Source organism: Alosa pseudoharengus, unplaced genomic scaffold, assembly GCF_046254945.1.
Source record: "Alosa pseudoharengus isolate Yale_2024_CS ecotype anadromous, Long Island Sound unplaced genomic scaffold, YU_APseudo_1.1 YU_APseudo_1.1_scf_32, whole genome shotgun sequence".
NCBI classification, from domain to species: Eukaryota; Metazoa; Chordata; class Actinopteri; order Clupeiformes; family Clupeidae; genus Alosa; species Alosa pseudoharengus.
In genome coordinates this window covers 428,358-446,551 of record NW_027468729.1, presented here as the reverse complement: position 1 = coordinate 446,551, position 18,194 = coordinate 428,358, and the positions used below count along the sequence as shown (strand labels likewise).

Below are 18,194 nucleotides of genomic sequence, written 5' to 3'. Positions count from 1 at the left end.
TTCTCTCGTAATTTCTCACTGGAGAGATTATACTCTGAAAACACTCTGATGTGCTGTGACAAAAGTTTTTATAAGTCACAGACAGAATCAACCAAAAACATAATGACGAACAACACAAAGCAATAGTACTTTTCTACAAATGACAAACTCAGTTTGTTACTGTATCAATAATGGTTACTGTATAAAGTTTCCTAGAAAGTTGGATATGACTGCTTCCAGCCTGTCATCATTGGGCCTCATTCACAAATATCTTCCTAACAATATCCTTACATTTTTCCTTGAGAAGCTCCTACGGAAACTTTGTTCTTATCATGCTGAATACCATTTCTTCTTACGTTGACAGGGTGTGCCAGTGTTCTTAATTAGAATAGGTGAACATTAGGGCGTGAGACTTCAGGCCCGTAACTCAAGCGAATGTGGCAGATTGGGTTACACCTCCACAATCGTTTCTGTGCCATTTCCTCTGTGCGTGATTGGTGGAGCTACCATCACCCTAATTGCAGGGCGGACTCTTATTTGGATATTTAGCTTAGCGGATATCACCGGGAGGTACTTTCTCCTGTCTTTGTTTTGCTTCCGGGGTGCCCGTCGTTACTCGGTGGCGTGTGGTGGCAAGTTGGTTTGTGTAGCCACTTCTCCGACGAGTGTGTTTTAACTAAGTCAGTTTGAGTGGTCCATATTCACTGGCAAGGCTGTTGTAGCGAGCTCTGACGCTGGGTGCTCGGTGGGAATCAGCTGGAGCCGTAGCCAAGCCTCGCATAAGCTCACTTCATGACCTGCGGTCCCAGAGAGGGGATTCATCGCCACTTGTCGTGTGAAGTGGATTACAGTCAAGTGCCTTCACGCCTTGGAAAGGCTGCTGTTCTGTTGTGCTGTGGATTTGTGGATGACGTTTTCATACGGTCGGGATTGAACGGCGTGCCTAGTTTTGCTGGGAACTATTTGTAGTTTAACGCATGGGGCTACGCAGTGGTGTACTGCTCTCTCTCTATAGCTCTACCCGCATGCCTACGTTTGGTTGTTGTTTTCTTTGATTTGGCGGCTATACGGTGTGTTGTCCCGTCCTTTGCTTGAGTTGCATGTTTATTCTGTGTTTTCTTTGATTTGGCGCCTATCGCCGGCTATACCTGGTGTGTTGTCTTGTCTTTTGTTTAACCTGCATGTTTATTTTGTTTGTTGTTTTCTTTGATTTGGTGCATGCGGTTATGCAGTGCTGTACTGTTTCTCCCTATGCTTGACTCGCATGCTTTTCTAACTGTTGGCCTATTGGTATCTTTGAGGTGTGTGTGTGTGTGTGATTGTGATTGTGTGATTGTGATTGTGATTGTGTGTTTGTGTATGCATACTGTGACCAGGGCAGCTTCACTGTCAGGATCAACCTCTGGGCCTTGGTGGACAGCCTGACTGCCTCCCCTGCCCCTGCCTGAGATAAGTAGCCTTGTTAGCCTAGTTTGATAAATAGGCTATTGGTGAATGAATGATCGCCATATAATTACTGTCAAGCCTTTTACCAACTCTTGTGTCTCTGTTCCTCCTCTCTCTCTCTCGCTCTCCCTCTTCCGGACAGGTGTGGTGGGTTACCCACAGGCGGCAGGCCAACCTTCAGGTGGCGGAGTTCCCCCTTCACTTTTCTCTGCTGTGTACAACGGGTGCCTATTCTGAATTGCAGTGTAATTGCAGTGTCATTATCCTTCACGTGTGGTGCGTGTCTTCTGGGTCCCTCCTTTTTCCCTTTTTTTTGGAAATCCTGCTCGCTGTGGTAAGCCCCTGCCCTGCTCCACTCCCTTTGATTACGGGTCACAGGTTAAGCTACGGCGTAACAGTGTGGTTGCCATCATTAACCATCCAGTAGATCTGACCCAGGCGTCTCCTGTAACCTGATGCATTGTTTTTATGGTTGAATCTGTGTTGTATGTATCAATAAATTATGTTAACTTAACTCTTGTCTCTGGCCTAAGAGTGTACGAATCTGTGTTGCCTTGTGGGTACTATAGGGAATATAGTGTAACTGGTCCTAGGGTGTAACCCCCTAGGTGGCGTAGTCGACTCCAAATTTCCTTGCCACGTCACATTTGGCGTAGTCGGCAGGATTCACTCCCTAAAGGCAGAGACTTGAGTTCTTTCATTTATAATTTTTTTTTTGCTGATATATGGTTTGGTTTGCCGTAATCTTGTTTCTATTCTCACCCAGGTAACATTGAAACTCTGCGGTGAGTCTTAGTTATTTGTGGCAGCAACAGAACAGCAGCCTCAGTTTCAGGGGCCACAGAACTTCTTTAGGGTAAGGCCTATTTTGCGTAAGTGGCATCGTTCGCCTAGAATAGTACTGTTCTCCTAGTTAGCATGGAGGAAGAAATGCAACAGATGCGAGACTTAATTGCACAACTAAAAGCCGATAACGAGCGCCTTCGTCAAGAACGGCCTGCTCCTAATCCTGGCCCAGCACCCACGCCCGGGCCCGCACCTATGCCCCCTGCTGTCACTGAGCGGCTAGTAGTCATTCCTCGCGATCGAAAATGTCCCATGTTCAATGGGAAGACGGGCATTGATGTCACGGAGTGGAGAGAGGAGGTGCAGGCTTGCATGCGCGCTAGACATCTGTCGTCGGTTGATCAGGCCTTCTTTATTTTTGATCATCTAGAAGGAGAGGCGAAGGAAGAGATCAAGTATCGCTCTAGTGCCGAGCGAGTAGACCCTGTTAAGATCTTAGACATCCTAAGGGAGTTGTATGGCTGTAGTCAGTCCTATGTCACCCTTCAGCAAGCCTTTTTCTCTAGGCAGCAACAGGAAGGGGAGACATTGCAGGAGTTTTCCCTGGCCCTGTTGGCTTTGATGGAACAGGTCAAGCAGCGTGCCCCTAGTGGTGTGCCTAATGCTGATGTTCTCCTTCGAGACCAGTTCGTGGAGCATGTCTTGGACAGTGCTCTTCGTAGAGAACTGAAGCAGTTAATTCGTCGTCAGCCATTGGCTACTCTGCTGGACGTTCGTAGGGAAGCTATTAGATGGGAACAAGAGGGGTTTCCGGGTGGTGCTAGGGCACGTAGTTTCTCGCTCCCAGCGGCCTATGGCATCCAGTATGGTGTACTCGGTCACCCTCGCTCAGCCTCTCCAGTACCCCCACCTAGTGGCGAGTTGGGGGAGTTGAAAGAGCTATTGAAGCAACAGCAGGAGCAGCTTAATCAGCTCACTCAGACTGTGGCCTCCCTGCAGAACCCTCCCTTGCTTAGCAGGCCCCCACACCCAGGACCTTTGATATGTCGACGGTGCCAGCAGCCAGGCCATTTTGCTAGGGAATGTGATGGGGAACGAGTCCCCTATCGCCCTCGAGCTAGTTCCACCTCTGGTCCGCCTTCCAACCTATTAAGAGCATCCCACTCCTCCCATCAGTCGGGAAACTGAAGCCCACTGAGCTGCCGAGTCACGGCTCAGTTGGGGTACCTACTGGCTCACAGGGTAGGGAGATATCTAGGCTTATGTCTTCTTGTCCAAGCATCAATGTCTTGATGGGGGGAGTCACTGTTTCTTGTCTCTTGGATACTGGATCCATGGTATCCACGGTAACTGAGGACTTCTTCTTACGGCAGTTTGAACCATGGGGTCAGGAGCGGCTTCTGTCATGTCACTGGCTTCAGCTTAAGGCTGCAAATGGCCTGGCTATCCCTTACATTGGCTACTTGGAGTTGGATGTGGTCCTGTGTGGCAAGGTAATGCCTCGTTGTGGTGTCCTGGTAGTGAAAGATCCTCCGGGAGGCCCACCTGCTGTCCCTGGGGTCCTCGGCATGAATGTGATTAGCCGGTGCTACCACGAACTTTTTGGAGCACATGGCCCCTCGCTTTTTGACTCTCCCCCTGTGTCACAAGCTCCCGGTCCGGTCGTTGAGGCTTTACAGCGATGCCATTTGGCAGCAAGCCAGACCCCAAGAACTCGCATGGGTATTGCCCGGGTCAGAGGCCCACGGGCTGTGCGCATAGCCGGTGGTACCATGAAATTGGTTGCCAGTACCTGTCCGGAGCAGATCTCAGGTCAGACTGCACTCTTTGAGCCTCCTGACTCCGGTTTACCGGCAGGGCTCCTGGCTTCACCTTGTTTGGTCCAGGTCCTGAGAGGCACGACCTATGTCCCAATAGTCAACGTAGGGCTAACTGAAGTCCTTCTTTATCCTCGTGCTAGCCTGGGCTCTTTGAGTAGCGTAGAGGTCATCAGCTTGCCTACTGGCGTTTCAGAAGTCCGGTCCATTACTGCCACTCTGGCCTCACAAGAAGCAACAAGCCCTGTTTTGGATAGGATTGAATCTGTTGATCTGTCAGCCTTGTCTGAGCCAGAACAGACAGAGGCACGGAGGCTTTTGCATAAGTATAGCACTGTGTTTTCAGCTCATGACGGAGACTTGGGTTGTACCAATTTAATATCCCATGACATCCCACTGCTTGATGATGTACCCGTTCGGCAAAGGCATCGACGCATTCCCCCCTCAGATTACGAGGCGGTTAAGGCTCACATTAACCAGCTCCTTGAGTCGCAGGTAGTGAGGGAGAGTTGTAGCCCCTACGCGTCACCTATTGTTCTCGTTAAGAAAAAGGATGGGAGCCTACGCATGTGTGTTGACTACCGCCTCCTGAATAGTAAGACACGTAAGGACTCCTTTCCCTTACCCCGTATTGAAGAGAGCTTGGATGCGCTGGCAGGGGCCCAGTGGTTCTCTACGCTGGACCTTGCAAGCGGGTACAACCAAGTTCCAGTCGCGGAGACAGATAAACCTAAGACTGCATTCTGTACACCCTTCGGTTTATTTGAGTGGAATAGAATGCCATTTGGACTATGCAACGCTCCCAGCACATTCCAGCGGTTAATGCAGCGAATGTTTGGAGATCAACAATGCCAGTCCTTGCTGCTTTATTTGGATGACATTGTTGTTTTCTCTTCCTCTGTCACCCAGCATTTACAACGGCTAGAAGTTGTTCTTAGTCGGCTTCATAAAGAAGGCTTAAAGGCCAAATTGGAAAAGTGTGCGTTCTTCCGACAACAGGTTGGGTATCTTGGACACGTGATTTCCAACATGGGAGTTGCCACCGATCCAGGTAAAATTGAGGCGGTAGCCCAGTGGCAGCGGCCCCGCCACATTTCAGAACTAAGCTCATTCCTTGGGTTTGCCAGTTATTACAGGCGTTTTGTAGCGGGTTTTGCAAAGCTCGCTAACCCCCTCCATAAGCTAGTGGCGGAGCTCTCGGGGGCGAAATCCAAGCGTGGATCTAGCCAAGGTCTTGAGGCTGCATGGACAGCTCAGTGTGAGGAGAGTTTTGAGGCCTTGAAGGCCAGGTTGGTGTCTGCACCAGTTCTAGCTTACGCTGATTTCTCTCTGCCTTTTGTTTTGGAGATTGACGCTAGTCACAGTGGTCTCGGAGCAGTTCTCTCCCAGGAACAACAGGGAGTTGTCCGGCCCGTAGCTTACGCCAGCCGGTGTCTTCGGCCCACTGAGCGCAATATGAACAACTACAGCTCCATGAAGTTGGAGTTCCTTGCGCTCAAGTGGGCCATGACCGAGAAATTTAGAGAGTACCTGCTGGGCCACAAGTGTGTTGTATTCACCGACAACAACCCCCTAAGCTACCTCCATTCGGCCAGGCTGGGTGCCACCGAACACCGATGGGCAGCTCAGCTTGCGGCTTTTGATTTTGAGATCAAGTACCGCTCTGGCCGTAGCAATAAAAACGCAGACGCTCTGTCCAGGCAGTATATGTCCAGTGCGAGCCTAGGTGAGTGCAGTCTCCCGGGAACATCGGTCCCGGCCTGCCTGCAGCAAACCTCAGTACCAAGCCCGGTGGTGTCAGCAACACAGTCAGTAATTTCGGTTCTCCCTGGTCACTCCCCCTCTGATATCCGCTCCATGCAGGAGGGTGATCCTGCCTTGAAAGAGGTATTGGAGTTCTGGAGGAGACAGGCCCCACCTACTCCTGAAGAGCGGCGACTAGTCACCAAGCCTGCTCTGGGGTTTTTGCGTTACTGGGATCGTTTAGTAGAATATGAGGGAGTATTACATCGTCGGGTTTTCCGTTCAGATGGGGGTGAGGAAAACTTACAGATCCTTCTCCCAGCAGTCCTCAGACCAGACACTTTGAAATTGCTGCATCAAGACCATGGCCACCAAGGTGCTGAACGCACAGCTGAACTCGTACGCCGCCGCTGTTATTGGCCCGGTCTGTTCTCAGATGTCAAGCAGTGGTGTCGAGAATGTGATCGGTGCCAAGTTGCAAAAGACTCTGGACAGGTCCCCCACAGCTTTATGGGCCACCTGTTGGCATCTAGGCCTAATGAGATTGTGGCCATCGATTTCACTTTGTTGGAGCCGGCCCAGAATGGGGTAGAAAATGTGCTGGTTCTGACCGACGTGTTTAGTAAATACACCGTGGCTATCCCTACACAGGACCAGCGAGCTACAACGGTTGCTCGAGTGCTCCTGAATGAATGGTTTTACCGCTTTGGTGTTCCGAGCCGTATCCACTCTGATCAGGGTAGGTGCTTTGAAAGTAACCTGATCCAGCAGCTCTGCTCCCTGTATGGTGTGGTGAAGTCTCGCACTACCCCATATCACCCAGCCGGTAATGGGCAGTGCGAGCGCTTTAATAGGACCCTACATAACCTTTTACGCACCTTGCCAGTAACAAGGAAGCGAGATTGGACTTGCTGCCTCCCGCAGATGGTTTATTGTTACAACACCACCCCTCACCAAACCACGGGAGAATCCCCTTTCTACCTAATGTTTGGCCGGGAACCCACACTCCCTATAGATTTTCTCTTGGGAAGGGTCCAGGACCCAGTGCCAGGAACGGTGCAGGACTGGGTGGTGGAGCACCAGAGACGGCTTCGGTTGGCTTTTAACGGGGCGCAAGAGCACTTGCTAGCCGCGGCTAATCGTCGCAAAGACCGGTATGACCAAAGGGTTCGTGAGGCCCCTCTACAGGTGGGCCAGTTAGTCTACCTTCGGAACCACAGTACTAGAGGTCGACATAAGATCCAGGACCTTTGGAGTACGGTAATTTATCAGGTGCTAAAAGCACCTTTGGGGCAGGGAATGGTGTACACGATTGCCCCGGTCAATGACTTGCAGAAGGCAAGGAATGTTCACCGTGATATGTTAAAGGCCCAAGTCACCCCCACCGTTGCGGCCCAGCCGCCGCTGGCTCCACCCCAGACAGCCTCACCCTTACCTGCTAGCGATCCTCCCAGGGAAGAGGACCTATGGCTGATAGTTTCACATGCCACGCCAGTCCCTTTGGGTGAACCAAGTTCTGCGGTTGCGGCAGAGCCCCTTGAGCCAACACCCCTAGAGGAGGGGCCGGCCTCTGAGGATAGCTCAGTCCAAGTTGGAAGCCCACCATCAGTGACCCTTGAGTCCCTGGCCGAAGCCCCTAGTTCTTTTCCAGCAGGCCTACGTCGGACTGTGCGTTCCACGGCCGGCCAGCACTCCAATATTTACCATCTGCCAAGGTAATAGAAGGCAGGTAACCTTACCACCGGGGCCCAGTATTAGCCAGTTTGCAACAGATGTTGCTTTTAATATCTACTGAAGCTCTGGCTCCCAGGTCGTCGTCGGGGCGACGACTCAAAAAGGGGGGGGTAGAATGTGGCAGATTGGGTTACACCTCCACAATCGTTTCTGTGCCATTTCCTCTGTGCGTGATTGGTGGAGCTACCATCACCCTAATTGCAGGGCGGACTCTTATTTGGATATTTAGCTTAGCGGATATCACCGGGAGGTACTTTCTCCTGTCTTTGTTTTGCTTCCGGGGTGCCCGTCGTTACTCGGTGGCGTGTGGTGGCAAGTTGGTTTGTGTAGCCACTTCTCCGACGAGTGTGTTTTAACTAAGTCAGTTTGAGTGGTCCATATTCACTGGCAAGGCTGTTGTAGCGAGCTCTGACGCTGGGTGCTCGGTGGGAATCAGCTGGAGCCGTAGCCAAGCCTCGCATAAGCTCACTTCATGACCTGCGGTCCCAGAGAGGGGATTCATCGCCACTTGTCGTGTGAAGTGGATTACAGTCAAGTGCCTTCACGCCTTGGAAAGGATGCTGTTCTGTTGTGCTGTGGATTTGTGGATGACGTTTTCATACGGTCGGGATTGAACGGCGTGCCTAGTTTTGCTGGGAACTATTTGTAGTTTAACGCATGGGGCTACGCAGTGGTGTACTGCTCTCTCTCTATAGCTCTACCCGCATGCCTACGTTTGGTTGTTGTTTTCTTTGATTTGGCGGCTATACGGTGTGTTGTCCCGTCCTTTGCTTGAGTTGCATGTTTATTCTGTGTTTTCTTTGATTTGGCGCCTATCACCGGCTATACCTGGTGTGTTGTCTTGTCTTTTGTTTAACCTGCATGTTTATTTTGTTTGTTGTTTTCTTTGATTTGGTGCATGCGGTTATGCAGTGCTGTACTGTTTCTCCCTATGCTTGACTCGCATGCTTTTCTAACTGTTGGCCTATTGGTATCTTTGAGGTGTGTGTGTGTGTGTGATTGTGATTGTGTGATTGTGATTGTGATTGTGTGTTTGTGTATGCATACTGTGACCAGGGCAGCTTCACTGTCAGGATCAACCTCTGGGCCTTGGTGGACAGCCTGACTGCCTCCCCTGCCCCTGCCTGAGATAAGTAGCCTTGTTAGCCTAGTTTGATAAATAGGCTATTGGTGAATGAATGATCGCCATATAATTACTGTCAAGCCTTTTACCAACTCTTGTGTCTCTGTTCCTCCTCTCTCTCTCTCGCTCTCCCTCTTCCGGACAGGTGTGGTGGGTTACCCACAGGCGGCAGGCCAACCTTCAGGTGGCGGAGTTCCCCCTTCACTTTTCTCTGCTGTGTACAACGGGTGCCTATTCTGAATTGCAGTGTAATTGCAGTGTCATTATCCTTCACGTGTGGTGCGTGTCTTCTGGGTCCCTCCTTTTTCCCTTTTTTTTGGAAATCCTGCTCGCTGTGGTAAGCCCCTGCCCTGCTCCACTCCCTTTGATTACGGGTCACAGGTTAAGCTACGGCGTAACAGTGTGGTTGCCATCATTAACCATCCAGTAGATCTGACCCAGGCGTCTCCTGTAACCTGATGCATTGTTTTTATGGTTGAATCTGTGTTGTATGTATCAATAAATTATGTTAACTTAACTCTTGTCTCTGGCCTAAGAGTGTACGAATCTGTGTTGCCTTGTGGGTACTATAGGGAATATAGTGTAACTGGTCCTAGGGTGTAACCCCCTAGGTGGCGTAGTCGACTCCAAATTTCCTTGCCACGTCACACATACAAATTGAGAGAGAAGTTGAATAAACCAAATAAAGATTTCATGAAAGTCGATCACTGGACTCGCCCGTTTGAAAAATTAGGCATATTGTTTTATCCAGCACAGTAATATATATAGGGGCAGCCGTGGCCTACTGTTTAGCGCAGTGGTCCCCAAACTTTTTCTTCCGAGGGCCAGCTCACTATGCCTGGCTCTAAGAGAGGGCCAGAGACTCGGAGTATATCAGTAACCATAAATAGCTTAGTGCTGTGAACAACAGCAGTCTATCTTAGTTGAATATTCCTTTACATTTAATCTACTGCAATTTAATACCATTGTTAGCTGTGTTTATGTTGCCATCATGCCATATCAGTGTAAAATGTAGCTCAAATGAAATAATGCTGATAAAAAGACTTTCCCAGAAGCATTCCCAAAAGTGTTAGCAGGGAGTCCCAAAAGTATATTTTATTCAAAATGTGTGAACTCTGAACTCTGTGTCTTTGCATACACAGCTCATGTTGTGAACAAGTAACATCCTACAAATAATTCAAATAACTCAAACTATGAGAGTTTTATGAAGGGCTGGCAAAAACATCTGAAATGACCACCATTCTAACTTAACGAGTGAATAAAAAATAGAAATATTTATCCCAGAAAGTTCCAGAAATATGACTTGAATAGAAGTTAGTTAGTTATTAACAATTAATTTATAAACTTTTAGAATACTTTGAGCACTGATCAGTCAGCATAGGCCTCTTACATGTTTGCAGGTAGGCCTACATTTCATTCTGTTTTCAACGGCAAAATCAAAACAGCGCCAAAACAACCACCAGTGGACAAAAAGAGTATTACATGTGTACTGTTAAGACTCGCCATAGAGAATGAATGGGGGAAATTGCGGAGGTCATAGTTTGTCGATGTCATACTCCCGTGCGGGCCAGGTGCTATATACCACGGACATGATTTGGGGGGCCAACCAAAATGAGGTGGCGGGCCGTAGTTTGGGGACCACTGGTTTAGCGCTTCGGACTTGTAACCGGAGGGCTGCCGGTTCGAACCCCGACCAGTAGGAACAGCTGAAGTGCCCTTGAGCAAGGCACCTAACCCCTCACTGCTCCCTGAACGCCGCTGTTGTAGCTCAGTGCGCTGGGTGTGTGCCCAATTTTACAAACGACACCCCATAGGCCCCAGCCGCCTAGCATCTCCATTTATTAGCATTTCACTGAAATACTAGCAGCTGACAATACACTAACATCTCCCCCAGACATCCAGGGTGCCCATCAAGTGACGAAAATGGCTGTGGTAAACGGTAGTAGCAACGCCTGCAAACATTAACAAATTGGCATCAAAATAATTTGTCAATGTGTACAGCATACGTTGTTTCCTGACTGAGGATGTTGTTTGTTATCAGTTAAGACAGCTTCCCCTTTTTCAAAGATCCATATCTGCCAATGTGTCAATAGTACTACAAGAAGGAGATAGCAATGCTGAGTGCCTAAGCAGTAAGCCTTTAATCATACACATACATACATACATAGGCCTACATACATACATACATACATACATACATACAGTACATACATACATTGCATCTTTGGTGCAAATGCAAGGATACGTTATGTTGGATCAGCAGGGATAGAAGTAGTTCCATAAGAAGCAAATAAGCAAATATGCAATTAAAAAAGGAAACATAAAGATTGCTTAATATAATGGCAATGTTTCACCAGCAATTTAGAAACAAATAAAAGGTACATGATAATACATGAAAACATTTCAGGTGTGTTCATTCTTTTTTCCTTTCCCCCTCTACATTTCTGCCCTGATTATCTTTGGGAAAGCTGATGCAGATGAGGATCAGTGGCTGGCTGCAGGCAGTGGCCAATCACAGTGATGTTTTTCACTGATGTGACATGTGGCCGGCCGGGGGGCAGGCCAGCCCTCGCTTCTCCTGCTCCCAAATTGACAACTGTAAAAGGTGTCACACATATTGCTGTAATGAGGGATTCATGGCTGAGTCCTCAGTGCCCTTCACACAGGACACCAAGTTGGGCCAAGGAGTATTTAAGATAACAGAGCATGGCAGCGTCCGACTCTTTTCAGAGCAGCCATTTCTAGCGGGTGCACTCATTTTGTAGCAGGTTCTGACTTCCAGTTGGCATGTAGCTCTATAAAAATAAAAAAAACAATAAAAAAGTGAGAATGACATGCAGTTTGTTTAGCATGTGTGCCATTGTACTAGTACAATGTTGTACTCCCATTGCAAAAAAATGATTTAGACTTTACATCTTACACATTTGTTTTATTTTATTTTAGTATTGTTTTAATGTCTATGTTGTATAGGGAGGGAGATCTGGTAAGTCCTAGTGCTTATCTTGAAGATATTGTCTCCACAAGCTCTTTCTCAATAAAACACTTCTTTGGACACTGTCTTTCAGCTGATCACTACATGAACTGGAATGTATTGTTCAGTGGTCTGAGATGACTTTGGGTATGTGTTGGTGAAAAATATTTACAGATGACCACTGTAGGGTGGCTGACTTCACACAGCTGGGGGCCCGCTCAGTAGCCCTACGTGGTGTTGGTCGGCGAGGAGATGCGTGTGTGTGTCACAACAAATATCGAGATCATTCTTGACACTATTCACCTCAGTGACTCACACACACACACACACTCACACACACACACACACACACACACACACACACACACACACACACACACACACACACACACACACACACACACACACACACACACACACATACATAACAGCTGAGGGTGTATCTTGTTGCAGACAGAAAACAAACCCTAATTGTAATGCAACCTGACCTATACAATTTCTACTCCCCTGTCCTATTAAATGCATGTCAAAACTGAAGATCAACCAATGGGTCCATCACATCCTTACCAGTTCTACACACTTGGATTGGCAGTCTTCAAAACAAAACAGGGTAAAATGCCAACATGTCCCAAAAGATGTTAAAAAGCCATGTATAATATACACTCTTAAAACGAATGTGTTGAAAACAATACAGCTTGCATTGTTTTCAACACATCTCTGTGTCCAGATAGGGACAACACAATTTGTGTTGTTTCCTTTTTTTATTTGTTACACAACTTGCGTTGAAAACAACACAACTTGCATCATTTTTTAACACATGTCTCTGTCCAGATAGGGACAACACATTAATTTTAAGAGTGTATCCTGTCTGTTCCAAGCAACAGTAACCCAGCTGTATAGGAACTGTGGAATGTGGAACAAGTTTAGTCTGTATGTACAGCTGGAGTGCCCATCATGCTTTTGGCCTTGTGGGAGGGCTTGAGTACATTTTGTTTCACTCTGCCATATTTCAAACATCTCCGTCCTTCTCTGCAGGGACCTGTATGAGAAAATTTATGTATCATTTCGCTCACCAAGCTCTCAGTTCTCCACTCAGAGGAAGTCAGAGCTAGGAAAACCTATGCCATGTGCAGACACACACACACACACACACACACACACACACACACACACACACACACACACACACACACACACACACACACACACACACACACACGGCAAGACTTTGATGTAGGCTGACAATGTGACTTCTGCTTCTGTTAAATTTAATCATATTACTTAGTTAACCGTGCAAAGACCGTGTCACCCACTTGCACCGCCAATCCGAGACTGTTTGAAAGCAAGACCGAAAGAAGCTATTGGGAAATGGGGGAAGAGATCGAAAGCAACGGCGCCAGAGAAAAATAGAGGAGAAGAAAAAAGAAAGACAGTGGTGATGGTGTATTTAAGAACCATTTTTAAAAAGAGAGCCAGCGCTAGACTTCAGATGATCTGATTTGTCACACCCCACAGGTAGGCAGGAACTCCACACATCTGCAACAGCAGGTATTTCTATTTGTGCAGCACGGCCCAGAGGGGATAAGCTGCTTTTGATTAGACTCACAATGGGCTGGTTTATGAGCATAATGTTATTAAGATGTGAAATAGAGTGGAGGGGTGGGGATAGCACACATGATGCAATAATGGAAAGGGGCAGCAATTGATCATGTTTAGTATGTCTGCTGCCCACTCGGATGCCCAGAGAAGGAGAGATGCCCACAGAGGGGAGAGCTGGACTATGCCCCCCAGTGAGATGCTGTCACATCAAGTCCACCCACAGCCTAGACTGCCCCTACAGCCAACAAATGTGTCCATTTTTCTCTCTCTCTCTCTCACCCTCTCTCTTATTTTTTACAGGGAACCAATGACTTTTTTTACGAATGATAGATTGAAGGTCAAAAAATATCTAAATCAAAATATGACAGGTTGCATATAGACATTAAGATCATACAAGCTTTTGGGACTCTGTTATCCCCTTAGGGAGGTTGTTATTGTAATGTGATCAGAGATCTCATTATTTCACACTACAAATCCATGGGATCCATCCATAGGAGCATCAATCAATCAACCTGACTTATGATCACACTCTCTAGTTATGGTTACTCTATGGTTAGTCTACGTACACAAACTCAATGGGAACATATTGGTATGTAATATCCAAGTCTTTATATTTTCTCATGTACTTAATGACATGGGTTCTAACTCCCAGCCAAGAATGCTCTGAGCATTCAATGATCTTGCATTCAATGACTTTATTGGGTTAATGTTAGAAAAATCATGACACAAATGCACAATTTTCTGCAAGCTCAACTGAACACTCTGCCAGCATTGTCTAGATATTGAACCAGGACTAGCATGGAGTGAATCTCGAAAACATGCTCCGCAAACAGACCGCTGCCCCCGTCTTCTGATACATCTCCATTGGCACGGGTGTGAAGTGTCTCGGCAGGCCCTCCCTCTGCATTCAGCGTCTCTATTTGTGGCGATCACACAGTCTCTCCTGATGGCAAAGCACGCCACCTAGGGGGCAGCCGTGGCCTACTGGTTAACACTTCGGACCTGTAGCCGGAGGGTTGCCGGTTCGAATCCCGACCAGTAGGCACAGCTGAAGTGCCCTTGAGCAAGGCACCTAACCCCTCACTGCTCCCTGAGCGCCGCTGTTGATGCAGGCAGCTCACTGCACCGGGATTAGTGTGTGCTTCACTTCACTGTGTGTACACTGTGTGCTGAGTGTGTTTCACTAATTCACGAATTGGGATAAATGCAGAGACCAAATTTCCCTCACGTATTTATACTTACTTTACTTATACCTCACGCTACCTACCACAGCACTCCCCCACACCACTACCGACAGTCTCTGACAATCGGCTACACTCTTATTTATTTTAGATCCACTTCAATTTGAACTGATTAATCATCATCTCTCCCATTGTCTGTTTGTTGACTGTCAGGTGTGTAACCATGAGTTATTCCCTCTCTCGCACACGCCTTCATAGCCCCAGACCTACCTCCTGTTTCATTACTTTAAACAAGACCTGTTGATCGACATGGGGAGGCTTTTGCTAAATTACATTTCAATATTAGCTCAGTCTATCTTTTGGTAAATATTCCCAGGCTTCGCACAGGCATGTTGATTGATTTCTGAATTTTTCCTTTTTTTTCTGGAGGGCGGGGGGTGCTTTGGAAAAGCAGCGAGGAAAGTTGTTAGGGATTTTTGAAGACCAAAAGTGTCAGTAAATAAAGGATATTCTGCATCCTACAGAGCTCTGTGACATCAGATTTCATACTCCTCAGAGCATAGCCAGGTCAGGGCAACACTGCAAATGGCATAGGCAGGACAGAAGCAGATATGGACAGTAATGTTTCTGTTTTATCCTCATATTAGCATTACATTCTTGGAGGATCTGTTATGTATTACAGGGGGGAAATGATAATTACTGAGCAATCTGTTGTCTCTAAAAAGGCAAGTTCACTTTGAAGCCATATGGATTTTCTTAGCGCACAGGGCACAAGCTATACAGGGTCTCTGCCTAAAATGTCCAGTGTGTCCAGACATTGTATTTATTCATAATTTTTGGTAGATTTATGGCTCAGTTGCCTAATATTGTACTTGATGGTAGCATTTTGAGTTGGTGGACAACGGTGGAATTATGTCCATTGTTTTCTAAGCCATGCCATAAGGTTAAAGGAATTATCCGGAGTAAAATGCACTTTAGATCAATTTACGGATGATTGGGAGTCAATACGTTGAGTTGACATCAAAATCATGTAATTCGGATGTGTTTTGAGAAAGTTCGATTTTACCGTTTTTAGTCAAAACTCGTTAGCCTGGAAGTGACCAGGGCATGTAATTTCGCCTCTATAAAACGTGGTGTATTAGAATGACCTACAGGCCTTTGGATCACAGACGTTTTATTTGAGCATACAGTATATAGACATTCAAAACTGAATTTCAGCTGTTTATATCAATGTATGAGTGGTCAAATCATTTTTAGTAGAGTAAAACATATATCTGATATTAACATTTTATTCAGAGAGGCATTTGACAAAAACAAAGACATTTCTTTAGTCTTTCCAAACATCTAAATAGTACACTGGAGATCATAAAAATACAAATAAATCATTTAGAAATAAAATGAAGACATACAGTACACGTAAAAAATCAAAGACTGTCAATACAAATGATTACACAATTTGTTTGATTCCCCTTTCTCCTGTCATTGGTCTTGTCACATTTTACAATGTTTATTCCAAGTTCAAGCCTTGAAAACACACTAAAAAAAAAGATGTAATGCCCACGGTGCTCGTAAACAATAGATTGTCCTGTTTTGAGGATTGATTTCCACTTTTCCACATCAAAATAAACGATCCTCCCCCTCCCCCCTAGGTGTACCTCTAATCATCAGGATAATCCCTTGTTGTGAGCAGGCTCCCTTTCCTTTCCTTGTTTTTGTCTTCCGCCCGGCCTAATCCTTGGTAGACATTTGTTCTTGGCTGGTGTTGCGAACAGATTGGACTCCAAAAGCATGCAACCAGTGACAGCGAGTCAGCCACATGTTTATCCACTACATCCAGCGAGTGGCACTATGATATTAATACTGATGGTCTAATCCCCTTGTCTGAACTCAACAACATTATAAGCAGTTATATATTCTCCTAAATACCAAATCACATTAATGCATACGGGACGCATACTGTAGATACATTTATCTTGTAACGTTTTAATTGTTTCACTTCAATTCTAATGCTGATTCCATTCTGAATGTCCCAACAAACAAAGCTGTGATGTCATTATGTCCATAAATCCATTCCATGTCCCATTCCATCATGAAGCACATCATATTCAAGACGTCCTTATTCGGCAATTGTCAAATCACATTATTGGCCTTGATCTTTGGGTTGAGCCGACCATAGAGCCCTTGACTTTGTAAGATCCCCACTTTCAGATTAAACCTCTCAGGAAAGCTTAGCTGGTGAAATGGTGTTTAATCAAGGTCAGTCACAAACACACAATAACAACAGCCGACACCATTAAAAAGTAGCATTACTATTGTTGTGTCTTATAAATGAATGTACCTCTTGAAATCATATTCACAAGGCAATGACTCAAGGACAAACTTGCCATCAGCAGTGAGCAGGCCTAAATGGCAGTGGAAATGTAACATGCTAGGAACGGAGAAAAAGATCTCAGTATTACAATATCTAAAGTCAAGTTAAGTGAGAAATGTGAACATAATTTACATTTTGATTTGAATATTCACAAGTGGTTACTAGCGTTGAAGAATCTAAGTTTGGATGGTTGAGTATATCACTGAGGATATTCAAACACACAACATAGAAACAAACAAACATAGAAACAATGTGGTTAGAAAGCACAGCACAATGACACAGAATGTTGATGTCTTTTTAGTATGCATGACACACTTCTACTGGATGTCCCTGTGTATCAATGCTCGGCTTCTATCTCTTTAGACTCTATTTTTTTACTTTCTTTGTTTTTTTTTCTTCTAAGTAATTCCTGCTTATCCTGTAAAGGAGTCTTAATCAGTTATTGAGCATGCAGGTTCTCAGACAGACTGCATGTAGGCAGCGCTCCGGTGATGTAGCCCTGCCTACTTTTTGTTAAAGCATCCTCTCCACAAAATGCATTTGGAACTGCTCCCTTGCAATTCTCTTCAGGGATTAGCATAATTTTACATAGATTTCAACTGGCTAAGACACAAATCTGGCCACAAATCCTGGTAAAAGTGAAGTGGTTCTTTTTATCATGTCATGCCTGGTGTTATTTCCTCCTCTGTCTTTAGTCAGACGGGCCAGGAAAAATTTAATTTATCCCATAAGATCAACACTGAAAAAATATATGCCTGTATGTCATTGTATTCTGGATGGGAACACTCCACATTTCCCCATCGATCCGTCAGTGTGCTTTACATTTTTTCCCTCTTCTGGCCCCTATTTCTGTTGTGGGGGGCAGTACATTGTATTTCATATTGCTGCAGCCTTAAATTATAGCCCCGCAGGTAGCAATATGACCACATCTTCCTTTGGCCAACTTGCGAGCAGAGGCTAATGCGGGATGTGTTTGCTGCCAAGAATTTTCTCGCAATTGCATCGGCAGACAAATGTGCCCAAAGTCCTCTGGTAATGATGTCATTTGAAAAGTCGATAAATACGCACATGGTGTAAGTGCTGTGGTGGACACAGTGGAGGGGGATATATGCGCTAGCCTGAGCTGTTCCCCTGTGGTTGAGCCAAAGCGAACGGCAGATTAGAATGCAGGGCACCTCTCTGAAGAAACCCCACTTTTTTGCCTCGCTACAGTGAAAAGTAATTGCTGGCCTTGCAGCGTGGCCTCTGAAGAGCTAGTGCTCTAAGATGGCCGCCCTGCAGGGACTCGCCACAATGTTTTCCCCTGATAGGAGCAGCTCCGCACTGCATGCAAAATGTCACAAGGTCATTCAGTCATTCCTGACATGGGCCTCATGTTTGGCCAGTGAGACCTTTTCTGTCTTTTTTTGCCAAGGATGACATTTGCTCACACGTAATGATCCAC

The 18,194-nt window shown here is 46.2% G+C and overlaps 1 protein-coding gene across 3 annotated transcripts; it reads left to right on the top strand.

Moving 5' to 3' along the window:
* Positions 1-424: 424 nt before the first annotated feature.
* Positions 425-9,145, top strand: LOC143101346 (uncharacterized). 3 transcript variants are annotated; one of them, XR_012982278.1, is made up of 3 exons: positions 425-1,759; positions 2,192-2,210; positions 8,562-9,145. XR_012982278.1 is itself a non-coding variant. In XM_076264649.1 (2 exons), the coding sequence occupies exon 2, from the start codon at positions 2,344-2,346 to the stop codon at positions 3,397-3,399; it is 1,056 nt and encodes a 351-aa protein (XP_076120764.1). In that variant the 5' UTR covers positions 425-1,759; positions 2,192-2,343; the 3' UTR covers positions 3,400-5,109. The 3 variants fall into 3 exon arrangements, 1 of the variants encoding a protein (XP_076120764.1); XR_012982279.1 differs by lacking the exon at positions 2,192-2,210; XM_076264649.1 differs by lacking the exon at positions 8,562-9,145 and having other exon boundaries at positions 2,192-5,109.
* Positions 9,146-18,194: the final 9,049 nt, after the last annotated feature.

What these genes read in the sequence shown, in the direction of transcription:
- LOC143101346 (XM_076264649.1), top strand. Translation starts at nt 2,344, where the DNA reads ATGGAGGAAGAAATGCAACAGATGCGAGACTTAATTGCACAACTAAAA.